Consider the following 13,865-nt stretch of genomic DNA (forward strand, 5'->3'; position numbering starts at 1 on the left):
ACTGTGGAAGTGTCTGAATCACACCAGAAACAAGCATGTGGCTAATCTTGTCAGTTCTGACGGCTGGTAGTTTGTGGTTTTACATGGAAACGGGCGTTCGAGTGGCCTTTCCATGTCAGTTCACAGAGGGTGTCTCCGTGAACAGCCAGCGAGCCTCCGATTGCGGCTCACAGGCTAATTGTAAACACGCTGGGAAGAAATCCCCGCCGTTTACATCAATACGGCACTGCTGCCGTAAAGGAGATCGGCGATCCCCGGCCTCTGATAGGCTGCAGCCTATCAGAGGTGGCGCAGGACGGATCGCCGTCCTTTGCCGCCCATGGAGGGAAGGAGAGGGAGGGAGGCATAGGACTGCGGAGGGGGGCTTTGAGGAGCACCCAATCCGGCCACACGGAGCGGCGGCGATCAGACCACCCCCCCAGCATGTCATCCCCCTAGTGGGGAAAAAAGGGGGGGGGGGGAGTCTGGTCGCCCTGCCTCACTGCTGATCTGTGCTGTAGGCTGGAGAGCCCACGCAGCACAGATCAGAAAACAGCCCGGTCCTTAAAGAAAACCTGAACTGAAAATTAAAAGTCAAAATAAGCATACACAAGTCATACTTACCTTCCATGTAGTCTACTCCTCAGTGTCTTTTTCCTGTCCCGCGTCCTGTTTGTTCACTGTGTTCAAGTGAATTTTCCGTCCTCCATTTTGAAAATTGCCATTATCCATAACCGCTTTCTGGTCAGCACACAGTTAAACTGCAACATCGCCCACTTGAGCCCTAGGGAAACATGGACATAACCTGGTACATCAGTTTTCTTCTCAGCTATAACTGACAGCAACTGATATTTTACTGACAGCAACTGATATATTTCAGTTCTGACAAAATGTTGTCAGAACTGGAAGGGATCATTGTCTGAAGAAAATGGTGAGCTTCTGAGAGGAACTGATGGCAAGGTAACTATGTAACGTTCATTTGAAGTTACCTCATGTGTTTATTTTAAATATTTTTACTCAGTACAGGTTCTCTTTAAGTGGTTAAAATATTAGAGGCAGAGGATCAGCAGGACAGCCAGCCAACCAGTATTGCTTAAAGGGAAATAAATAAATAAATAGTGCAGTTTTAGAGCAGGTGCAGAGACGAGCAACAAAATTGATACGTGGGATGGAAGGTCTCACTTACCAAGAAAGGTTAGATAAACTGGGTTTATTTAGTATAGAGAAAAGACGCCTTAGAGGGGATCTAATTAACATGTATAAATACATCAGAGGGCAATATAAAATCTTGGCGGATGAGCTTTTTGTCCCTAGGCATTCTCAAAGGACTAGAGGACATGATCTGCACGTGCAGGAAAAACGTTTTAGCTATTTATTTAGGAAAGGGTTCTTTACAGTAAGAGTGATTAAGATGTGGAATGCATTGCCACAGGAAGTAGTTATGGCAAATTCTATACCTGCATTTAAAGGGGGCTTAGATGCTTTCCTTGCGTTGAAAGACATCCATGGCTACAATTACTAGGTAATGCCCAATGATGTTGATCCAGGGATTTTATCTGATTGCCTTCTAGAGTCGGGAAGGATTTTTTTCCCTTTTGGGGCTAATTGGACCATGCCTTGTAAGGGTTTTTCGCCTTCCTCTGGATCAACAGGGATATGTGAGGGAGCAGGCTGGTGTTGTACTTTGTTCTCTGGTTGAACGCGATGGATGTATGTCTTTTTTTTTTAACCCAAATAACTATGTAAAATATGTCAGTCTCCATATCGCTCTCACCTTTGCACCTTTAAAGTTGAAAAAACACTCAAAATCGTATCATTTGGGTATGTTGCGATCAGTGGAAGATTCGACCACAGCATTAAATCTGCTAGAAATATTTGGCCATGTTTTTAAGCCTATTTCTATATTTTTTTTATTTATTTTTTTTGTAATCTCTTCCCCCCATATAACCTATATGTGTGTATGTCTCCTCCCAAAGCCTCAAGTGGTCTTCTGGACAAATTGGTGCTGCCCTGACTCCTCGCTTCCATTATGGTTTTTTTTGTTTGGTTATGTGAGTGACGTAGTGTCTAATATTGTCATGAGGCAGCATGTAGGGTATGCAAGTGGATCTGATTTACCAAGCATCTCCAAGAACTGGAAAGAGAAGTGATCGTACAAATCTGGCTTAGGTTTTGTTAAAAATATCCTTTTTAGATGGTGAAAGTTTACTACCCACACCTGGTTCTTAGAAGATCACAGAAAAGTTAAAAAAAAAAAAAAAAAAAAAAAAAGGGGGGGGGGGGGTCTTGTGGATGCAGTTCTGAAAGGACATTTGTGTTTATCACCAAATCCATACACAAAACTGCAATCATTTTAGAGCAGTCCTGTTTTAGTTAAAATTGGTGGTCATTAATTTTTCTGTCTTTCATTCAGGTTGGATGGTAGTATGGAGCCTGCCAATGAAATTCTAGAGTCAGCATCACATGAAAGACCATTAGTATCAAAGAACTATAGTGGTGCAGCAACAAAAGACACATACTCAACATCACCAACAAATCATGGTAAATGTTTGCTTGATTTTCATTGCACATTTTTTAAATTAATCCTTTCACTAAAGTAGTACTAAATATAGTACAAATGCAAATAAAACCATTAAAAATCTTTAACTGGACACCTACAACACAAAATGCCATCTAGTTGAAGCTACCTTTATTTTGGATATGCTTTGACTTGAATAAATGAGAAGGTTCTCAGAAATGTATAAATATCATAGGGAGCAAGCACTTTTGGGAGGGTTCTTTCATGGTTGTGCTTGTAGTTATCGGAGATATTATCTTAAAGGAATACTATCGATACCCAAGTGTTCTAAAATGACAGTGTGCAAATAATGTCTAAGTAGCTGTGTAAACATTTTCCTACTTTTCATGTTAAATCTCAGAGTCAAAAACTGTAATTTATTGAGGGTAGGATTTAGCTATATTGGGACAAATCAATTGCAGAAGGGGTGTCTGCTTCAATGCACAGCCAGAGTTGCATATCAGACTACAGAAAGCAAATATCAAACATATCAAACTCTGAAAGCAAAAACAGTATGAAAAAGCAGTGACAATTAGTTACATTTCCTCTGCTCTTTTCAGACACTTCAGTCAGAAACACAGGACACATGAGCTGCAGCTGTTGGGAGCTCTCTTCTCTGTCACACACAGAGCTACACATAGAGTTAACTGACCAAGTGTGAGGGGAATCTCCCCTCTCCTCATGGCTCAGTCAGCCGTCCGTTTTGGCGTCAGTAAAGTTTGAATGTATAGTGATAACAGTAAACAAAGAAGTTGCTTCTAAAATGTATACACCAGTGCTTAGCAGCACTTCCCAAACAATTCCTGTGTCAATTGAAAAAAATATGTGAATCGATAGTATTCCTTTAACTTATACAGCATGTGAATTTGCAGTACTTTTTGGGATTGGGTTACTTTAGCAGACAGCCAAAAGGCCAATCCGACCAATGGACTCCTAAGATAGGCTAATGATCTGCTGGCCGTGTGATGAACCTGTATGAATGTAGGCTTTTCGCTTTTGAATCCTTTTACTGCTTGATTTAAGAAGGAAGAGATAGTCTCAAGTTCTCTTAAATACAATTACCTCTCTTGAAACACGGTTTACAGTATATTTATTTTTTCTAATACTGTATATTAGGGCTCACATTACCACTAGTACTAGGAGAACTTTAGTTCTGCACACAGCATGTACTCTCTGGTAATAATCATCCCTTCAGTTCTGAAGTCGCCAAATACATATGCTGATGGTCAGAACCATTTCCTGCACATGGTGTTTGCTACCAACCCATCAACTCTTCACAGCATGCAGGGAACAGACTAAGCCGATTGGAGGAGATTTAACCGGGAGCTAGAAGTGCTGTAATATAACTAGCTAGCAATGCAGGAACAGGAAAAAAGGCCATTTTAAATGCAGCGATTTGTAGCACAGAAGGGAAATTTGGGCCCACAAAGGCACCCGATAAAATCACGGGCACCGAGGATTGCCACAATTTGCGTATCGGGAAGCCTTGGCGCTCGCGATTTTATCGTCCGCCTCCATGAGACCAAATTTCTCTTTTGCCACACATTGCGGCAGGTGGGTAGGTTAAAGTGGAGCTGTCAGCTATACTATCTCGGAAAAAAACATTGTATGTATAGATAAATACTTGCTCTACTTACATAACATATGTATTGCACTGTCCACATTTTTCTTAGTGATTTTTCTAAAGTAAAAAACAAAATCCTTTTTAGGATTTTCCATTTCGTCTGTCTATCTTGAAGCCAATCCTGACATAATTTCCTTCCTTACTCTGTGTATCATTGCCAGCACTCCTCCCAGTCTTCAGGTACTCCCACCCAGGTCTGCAGTAGGAAGTGCATTGAGAAATATTGGCCAATCGGAGAGGAACAGACGTGTGGGAGGGGAAAACAGGAGGGAACGAGGCTGCATTAGTTAAAGCGGACCCAAACCAAACTTTTTTTTTTTTTTTTTAGTTCAAAATATTTAGTTGCACCACTCTGACACATACAAAGATAAATAAACACTCCTTCAAGCCTATGAGCATTTCAGTGCATGCTTTTCACCCTTTTCTTTTCATAACTAGGGTTATACAGGTGGAAGCCATTAGCAATTTCTCCTTTGCTGGACACTATCTACTCCACCAGTTTGCCGGATTCTGTCCCGGTAATTTGAAAGGAAGGGAGGGGTTTCTCCAATAAATGTAAAATATTTTATATTTGTCATCATGCGGCTGAAAAAAGGCTGCTATTTATTATTATAATTTAGAAAATAGATTTTATTTCTGAAATCTTGTATTTTTAATTTGGTTCCACTTTAAGTCTGAGGGGAAAGTAAAAAAGAAAACCCAGCATGCCTTGCAACTTCTTTTGTGCAGCAGATGTACCAAATAAGGGCCAGGGAAACTGAGGAAGGATGTTTTATGGAGAAGAAAAATAAGTGATTTTTAATTTTTGGATTTCCTTGTTAACATCCTTATTACTGGTTTACCAGATAAAAATAATAAAGAATTGATTTTATGCCCGGCAATTACTCTCTGAGAGGGAGGGTTCTGTGTGCGAGTAGAGTTAGGTTTAGACCTAGTAAAATATTAAGATTACTGATATTTTACTCTTTTACATGAATGCGCCAGGGAGATGTGTATTCACCACTCCTGACTGGCTGCTTGTCATTTTACAACACATCTGGCTATCTGCAGTATTTCCTGTTTTCTGGGCTCGTCTGATGTCCATACTGGGAGGAGACACTCAGATAAAGGAGAATGTCTTTGTGAGGAGTCAAGACCATAACCATACACTGCTGGAAGCTTTAACCCCTTACCACCACCTCTACAAATTTCTAACTACAAGGTGATTATCGCAGTGTAATTTGAGGAGTGGGTAACAACCCCTCCTGTGCAGGAAATGGTTCAGTCATCCGTTTCTTTATCTACACATCTCAAAACTGATGGAAAGATTTTAAAGTGAACCTGAAGTGGGGTTAGAAAAAAAAGTTACATACTTTTGTAAAGGGAAGGCTCTGGGTCTCATAAAGCCTTCCCAGTCCTCACTTCATCCCCTTGTTTCACGACTGTCTTGATGAAAGTTTTTGCCTGCTTCTTGAATACATCTTATGCAATCCTCGTGCAGGCTTTGGTAGTTCTCACATCCCCAAGTACTTTCGAAGAAGAGCGGTGCTGTACTGCGCACCCTAGAGTCTGGGCTTACTCATGTGCAGTACAGCTGTGCCAGTCTTTCAGCTGTGCCAAACTTTCGACACAAGTACTTCCGAAGCCCACTGAAGAGTATTGAAGGGCGTAAATTCAATGTGTGCCAGCGGTAGAGCGAACATACTGTAGAGCAGTCATCTCAAACCATGTTCTCAAGGCCCACCAACAGTGCATGTTTTGTATAAATCCACCGAGGTAGTTAATCGGCTTGCTGAGACTCGAAATTACCTCACCTGTGGATGTTTGTGGTTTTCTGCAAAGCATGTACTGTTGGTGGGCCCAGAGGACATGTTTAGGGAACTCTGCTGTAGAGAGTAGAGAGTAAGGCTCTATTGGATCCAGAGCCTTCCTTCTATTGGTATCTATCCTGAAGAGTTTCCTTGGCAAAGTGGGGCATGGTCTAAAGAAAATCTGAGACAAACGACTAACAGCTGACCTAACGCTGGCTCTCTGCTACCATAAGTCGAAGTAGCAAGACACTGGGACGGCACCTGGAGCTGGTAACTACCACACTCATCACCAGCAATCAGTAGCTGGTTTTAACGCTGGCTGCTTTTCGCACGCTGTTGTAAGTCAAACTGAGGAAACTCTGAGATGCTTGGCAGACACTTGCGTCTGGTAACTGTCACACACTGCAAATCGCCTCTTCAAATGAAAGCTTATCACCCAGCTGGTGATATCTTGCTAACATTGGTCGGCAAACAACCCTCAGATCACAGCTGATTGGGTAAAGATGGGATCACACTGATCAGTGCCCGGTCCTCAGCGAGCAGCACACAGGAACAAGTGAGTGTACAGCAGGCTTGGGAAAACTTAACACGTCCCGTGCTGCATTGTGTGGGCCGCATTCTTTAAATTCCACCCCCCCCCCTATGTAATATAGCGAGCGGGCGGCAGGGGATTTTGAAGCTCAACCCCACTCACAGAAGTCCCGCGTTGTCTCTATGGCAATAGGACGTCTTATGACATCAGGACATGCCAGCGTAGTACACTCTGGCTGCCAGCGTGTAATGTGCTGGCGCTTCCTGGCGTCGTATCATGTGACATCCTGTTGCCATGGAGATGACGCGGGACTTCTGCGAGCGAAGGTGGGTTTCAAAATCCCCCACTGTCCACTCGCTATTTTATAGGGAGGGAGGGGGGAAGGCCAGGAATTCAGCCGCCCGTTGGCAGGCCGGTGTAACAGCACACGTGGACCATAGTTTGCCCAGCGCTGGTATAGAGGCTACCGGCCGGAGCCTCGTAATACTTATGTGCCATTTCACCTAGTGCAGTGATCTGCAAACTTGGCTCTCCAGCAGTTAAGTCCCACACTGCATTGCAGGAGTCTGACCGCCACAGTCAAGATGCATGAAGGCAAATGCATTGTGGGACTTGTAGTTCCTAAACAGCTGGAGAGCCAAGTTTGCAGATCACTGACCTAATCCAACTTCTGTGTCCAATATTCCATCACGCCATTAAGCAATGGAAATTAACCTTTTTGTTGAAGCAAGCGTACAGGGTCTTGAAAAAGCCTTAATCGTGGGGCAAAACGATCGTCGACCCTCCTCCACACCTCCAATCTGCTGTATTCTGTGCCATCTGAATAAAACATGTTTTTATCATGCCTGGTGTCTTATGAAGATATGGAATTAAAGATGTGGAAGTTTTACTAATATGGCGAGTAGCTCCTGGAATTTTTCTACTTGATTGTATACCTATGCCTTTCTTCATGCGGATGTTGCACCGCTAGAGGAGTATTGCTGAGTATTAGGCATTTATTTTGGAGTGAACTCACTTTCTCTCTTTTTTTTTTTTTTTTTTTTTTATTGTATCAAGCGTACAGTTACTGTTTGGAACTTTTGCTTTTCACTGTGACCTTAAAGGAAGACCACAATGTCTACTGTCAGTTGAGAAGATTAAAGGACCACTATCGCGAAAAATTTAAAAAATACATGAATACTCAAATAAAAAGTACATTTCTCCCAAGTAAAATGTGATTTACAGTATTACTTTTCTCCTATGTTGCTGTAACTTACAGCAGGCAGTAGAAATTAGAATTGACAGATTTTGGACTAGTCCATTTCCTCATGGGGGGATTCTCAGGGTTTCCTTTATTTACAAAAGTACTTAGTGAGCGCTGGTTGATCTATCTAACTGCTTGAATAGTGTGCAAACAGGAAAGGTGTGACCTGCATATTTGTATAGAACCTTTTCAGGGATTGCTTTTGTAAATAATGAAATGCTGAGAACCCCCATGAAGAGATGGAGCATACAAAAACCTGTCAGTTCCATCTTATATCTACTACCTACTGTAAGTGACAGCAACATAGGAGACAAGTAATGTACAGGATCTTCTAAAAAAAATAGCATATTGTGATAAAGTTCATTATTTTCTGGAATGTACTGATAAACATTAGACTTTCATATACCGTATTTTTCGGACTATAAGACGCTCCGGACTATAAGACGCACCCAGGTTTTGAGGAAAAAAACCTAGGTGCATCTTTAGTGCAAGGGCATCTTATGGACCTTTCCCCTCAAATTTGTTAATCAGATGATGGCAAATCATACTGCAAAATGGCTTAGGAAAGTTATTTGCCTGCTATGAGGTTCTCACCCTTCTCCTCCGCTTCTCTTGTCTTGGAATAGCTTCTTTGCTGTGTGTGGCAGACAACATCCAGTGGCCACTGATAGGCTGGTAATCGGCTGGTTATCCTGCTTGAGCCCTTGTCAGCTGCTTACTACAGCTTGTCACTGTGGGCTGGAGTCGGCTGTGCATATACACTGCCCCAGACTCCTGACGCTTTCACAGCCACCTCTGTGGGACAGAGTCAGAGATGAGCACAGGAGCGCTGTAGCGTGATTGCGGGGCGAACGCTGTATTTTGATTGGCGCTGTCACTGGAGCCCCGATAGCATCTTGGGTGGGCTCAACAAAGCCTGCGTGTCCGGGGCTCAGCGCTGTACTGTGATTGGCGCTGCCCTGCGCCAATCACTGGAGGCCCGACAGCACCTTGGGCGGGCACAACAAAGCCTGCGTGATTGCTCGGCGAGTGCTGTATCGTGATTGGCGCTGCCCTGCGCCAATCACTGGAAGCCCAACAGAAACTCGAGCGAGCACAACAAGCGTGTCCGGGGCTGAGCGCTGTATTGTGATTGTCGCTGCCCTGCGCCAATCACTGGAGGCCTGACAGCACTTCGTGCGGGCCCAGCGTCTATGTTGCTATTGGCCAGGAGGAGGATGGAGGGCACCAAGCTAGAAGTGGATTATGGCTGCCGTCTATGGACTAGAGTGGAACTTGAAGTGTCGCCGGATATGTAAGGGCTTCCCTGCACATTACACTGGCATACATTCGGACTATAAGACGCAGGGACTTTTTCTCCCCACTTTTGGGGGAGAAAAAGTGCGTCTTATAGTCCGAAAAATATGGTATTTTGGATTCATTACACACAACTGAAGTAGTTCAAGCCTTTTATTGTTTTAATATTGAAGATTTTGGCATACAGCTCATGAAAACCCAAATTTCCTATCTCAAAAAATTTGCATATTTCATCCGACCAATAAAAGAAAAGTGTTTTTAAAACAAAAAAAGTCAACCTTCAAATAATTATGTTCAGTTAGGGCTGGTTCAGACGGACGCTTGCGGAGCGTTTACCGCAAGCGTTCGGAACGTCGCGGTAAACGCTCCCATTCAAGTGAATGGGAGAGTTTACTCCAAGCTTTTGCACGCTTTTACCCGAACTCGGCGTTCGGGTCCCGATTTTCGCGAGCGTTCGGGCTGCGGCTAACCGCGACGGCTAATGTTCCCCTACGGGAAAAAAAAAACGCGACCGCATCAGAACGCGACCGAAGGCTATAGAAATCCTGACCGCACAGCCGCCGCAACACCCCCAGACGCGACGCTACGCAGACGTCCGTCTGAACCAGCCCTTATGCACTCAATACTTGGTCGGGAATCCTTTTGCACAAATGACTGCTTCAATGCGGCGTGGCATGGAGGCAATCAGCCTGTGGCACTGCTCAGGTGTTATGGAGGCCCAGGATGCTTCGATAGCGGCCTTAAGCTCATCCAGAGTGTTGGGTCTTGCGTCTCTCAACTTTCTCTTCACAATATCCCACAGATTCTCTATGGGGTTCAGGTCAGGAGAGTTGGCAGGCCAATTGAGCACAGTAATACCATGGTCAGTAAACCATTTACCAGCGGTTTTGGCACCGTGAGCAGGTGCCAGGTCGTGCTGAAAAATGAAATCTTCATCTCCGTAAAGCTTTTCAGCAGATAGAAGCATGAACCCACTTTTGAACCAGAAACAGCGGCAGAAGCCCCTAACCTGGGCTACAGAGAAGCAGCACTGGACTGTTACTCAGTGGTCCTAAGTACTTTTTTCGGATGAAAGCAACTTTTACATGTCATTCGGAAATCAAGGTGCCAGAGTCTGGAGGAAGACTGGGGAGAGGGAAATGCCTGAAGTCCAGTGTCAAGTACCCACAGTCAGTGATGGTCTGGGGTGCCATGTCAGCTGCTGGTGTTGGTCCACTGTGTTTCATCAAGGGCAGAGTTAATGCAGCTAGCTATCAGGAGATTTTGGAGCACTTCATGCTTCCATCTGCTGAAAAGCTTTATGGAGATGATTTTATTTTTCAGCACGACTTGGCACCTGCTCACAGTGCCAAAATCACTAGTAAATGGTTTACTGACCATGGTATTACTGTGCTCAATTGGCCTGCCAACTCTCCTGACCTGAACCCCATAGAGAATCTGTGGGATATTGTGAAGAGAAAGTTGAGAAGCAAGACCCAACACTCTGGATGAGCTTAAGGCCGCTATCGAAGCATCCTGGGCCTCCATAACACCTGAGCAGTGCCACAGGCTGATTGCCTCCATGCCACGCCGCATTGAAGCAGTCATTTGTGCAAAAGGATTCCTGACCAAGTATTAAGTGCATAACTGAACATCATTATTTGAAGGTTGACTTTTTTTGTTTTAAAAACTCTTTTCTTTTATTGGTCGGATGAAATATGCTAATTTTTTGAGATGGGAAATTTTGGGTTTTCATGAGCTGTATGCAAAAATCATCAATATTAAAACAATAAAAGGCTTGAACTACTTCAGTTGTGTATATTTGAATCTAAAATATATGAAAGTCTACTTCTGATTTGTATGTGTTTGTGTGTATTTTAAATTTGTGTGATAGAGGTTTGATGTAGTTGTTCCCATTTTGAAGTTAACCTCCCTTGCGGCCGCGGGAGTTTTTTTTTTACCTTAAGCATGAAGCTACCCTAGCGCTAGCTACATGCTTTCAACCCCCCCTTCCCCTGCGGCGTCCCATCGTACAGTCCGATCGCCGCCGGCTCGTATGCCCATCCGGAAATCCTGTTCTGAACGGGATTTCCTTGAGGGCTTCCACCGTCGCCATGGCGACGAACGGAGTTACGTCATCGACGTCATGACGTCACATGGAGTCCTGATCTACCCCATAGCACAGCCTGGCGGTGATTGGCCAGGCTGCGCAAGGGGTATGCGGGGGGGCATGTATCGCGGCGGATCGGCGGTGATCGGACGCGATCGGACCAAACACGCAGCTAGCAAAGTGCTAGCTGCGTGTTTGAAAAAAAAAAGCGTGTTTAATTCACCCTCCTTTGTGTATAATCACTAGTTGTAATCTGGCCTCTCCCCTCTGTTACATAACTGCCTATGGCAGAGATGGCAGATGAGCATATTTGAAAGCACTGGATATTAACAATATGTCTGCTTCTATGAATCAGAAAGTAGGAACCGTGCTTATTTATTTAAAGAATTGTATCGGCTATAACAAAGAAATGTTTTTTGTTTAAAAGAGTAACTGTTAGTCATAAAATACACAATAACTTCTCTATTGCAGGCTGATATATTAGTAGAAAGGATGCTAATCAGGCAATTGAAAAGTTTAAAATCATTCTTACTTTTTTTTTTCATGTGGAGTTTCTCTCCCCATGCACCCAGGCTCTAAGATCGTACGCAGACGCAAAAGAGAAGTGACAGGCATGCTGAATCAGCCTGATTGGCTGATGCCTCTGTCACTCACTTTTCTCCTCTTTGATTGACCGCCTTGGTCTCCCCTTCTCTTTGGCTGCCTTGGTCTCCGCTTCTCTCTGGTAGTCCAGCCGCTGTTAGAGCGCAGGGAGGGGGGCTAGAGGCTGTCTTCTGTCACTGTCCTCTGTACCCCTCCTCCAGTGGCATGTCCACGCCCCCTCCCTCTGCCCTTCTGCCACCCAACGTCGCCGCATTCTCTCTCTTCCCCGCACTGAACATCGGGGAAGGATAAAGGCGGTGCACACAGTCGCTGAATAATGGTCCCAGGCGCTGCAGTATCCTTCTATACTCTGCACTACCGCCGGCGGTAGTGCAGAGAATAGATGGGAACGACAGCGCTTGGACCCATTAAGGTGCGTACACACGCACTACTGTAAGGAACGACTGGTCCATCAGACCCTCCCGCTGGGTGGGCGTTCCAGCGACAGTAGAGCGTGTGTACAGTCTGTCGACAGACTGATAACACTGTTTCTGAATGATCTGCTCAGCGGATCGGTCAGAGCAAAGATTTCACGTAAGCACAGCAGGTAACTATCGATAAGTTAAGGGAGAATAAACTTGCACACAAATATGCTCCAAATATGCCCCAAAAATAATTATTCTATGTTTTTTGTCCATATAGCCTTTTCAGATGAACTTGGAGCTGTGGGTGGTACAAGCCTGGAAGAGGACACTCACGCTCTGCGACTAGATGAAGACAGCGAGACCCCACCCATGGTTTTGAGAACAGATTGAATATTCCACATTAGCAGTTTGTCATTGTAGATACAAACTCGCACGACAATTTCATGAGGAATATCTCGTGCGTTTGCTGCTATGGACTTCTGCAGAAGTCAGGGAAATATTATATCTGATGCAGTTTTGAAATCTTCAGAAAATATTTGGGTCCTTCAGAGTATAGTATGGGTTCTTTTAAACAGTGGGATTGATACAGATATTTTCACTTCAATTTTAGTGCAATTTTAGCTGTTGTCTGGTTGCCAAATTAGGATATGGTCTGTCGCTTAGCATGTTGCTGTGTGCCAACCAAGCCTAGAAATGATAGAAACTGCTACACTAATTTACAAATCTTTTTAAAACCTTAAAGTGTGTAAAATATATTGTGTGTATATATTTATGATTTTTTTTCTTGGCTAAAGTAAAAAAAAGGCTCATCTGTGAATATATTATAATTGTTTCTTATTCCACCATTCTGCCGTTGTAGCTAAATGCAGACTTGTATAGTCATCTCATTGTGAAATAAGTTCAAGCTGTCATTTGACCAAAGCAGTGTTGTACAACTTTGCTACATCTCTAGCAAAACCACGTCCCAGAATCTTTACTACATGTTTCAAGACTGCAGCATTCCTTCCTCAGTTATGTTTGAGGAATAATTGCCTATATATGATACAGCTTTCTACTTGCTCAACAATATTTTCTTTTCTTTGCAGTAGTGTTTTTTTGTTTGTTTGTTTGTTTGTTTTTCCTTCCTGCATACCAAATACTTGCTTTTTTTTTCTTATTTGTTATATTCTGTTGTTTTACCCATGTAATTAAATGCTGAACATGTTTGCCCATGATAGTGTGGTACAGTTAAATACTGTGTTATGCACTCTGCAACACCCAGAACACACTGAAATAATTTATGTACAATATTTACTTACGGATATTACATTTTGCATACATTTTTCCTATATGCAATTTAGTTTTTATGCAAATTTTAATGCTAATTTGTATGCGTCTAACAATCATTACATGGGACACAATGCTTGGTGCAGACATCTTTTCTGCATGTGAAAAGTCGCCTTCAATGGATATTGCTCCATTGACATTGGTTACATTGTTAATGTGAAAATTCACATTGTGAATTCATACTTAGTGGAAACAGGCCCTTAGCTGCCATATTTATCATTTCAACTTGTATAGGGTGGTGGCAATTTTTGAAGAAAACAAATTTGCAGTGACACTGGTATTGTGTTTGAGAGCAGGGATTATCAAGCACAAAACTTCTAGGAATAATAAAAAAAAGCCTCTATGGATTACCCGGTAATAGAAAAGTTAGAAAGAAAAGTAAGTGGAAAAAGAATGACTGTAAGACCTTAAAACAGGGGGGG

General features: G+C 43.3%; 1 protein-coding gene across 1 annotated transcript in view; it reads left to right on the forward strand.

Annotated features, from left to right (window-relative positions):
* The window catches only part of LOC137525720 (WD repeat domain phosphoinositide-interacting protein 2-like), a 50,899-nt gene extending 37,568 nt beyond the window's left edge, over window positions 1–13,331 (forward strand). Inside the window, exons 6-7 of the mRNA XM_068246897.1 lie at window positions 2,393–2,520; window positions 12,395–13,331. Of these exons, the coding sequence (XP_068102998.1) occupies window positions 2,393–2,520; window positions 12,395–12,507 (241 nt within the window). The 3' untranslated portion in view covers window positions 12,508–13,331. The remainder of the gene's footprint in view (window positions 1–2,392; window positions 2,521–12,394) is intronic.
* Window positions 13,332–13,865: the final 534 nt, after the last annotated feature.

Source organism: Hyperolius riggenbachi, chromosome 7 (genome assembly GCF_040937935.1).
Source record: "Hyperolius riggenbachi isolate aHypRig1 chromosome 7, aHypRig1.pri, whole genome shotgun sequence".
Classification (NCBI taxonomy): Eukaryota; Metazoa; Chordata; class Amphibia; order Anura; family Hyperoliidae; genus Hyperolius; species Hyperolius riggenbachi.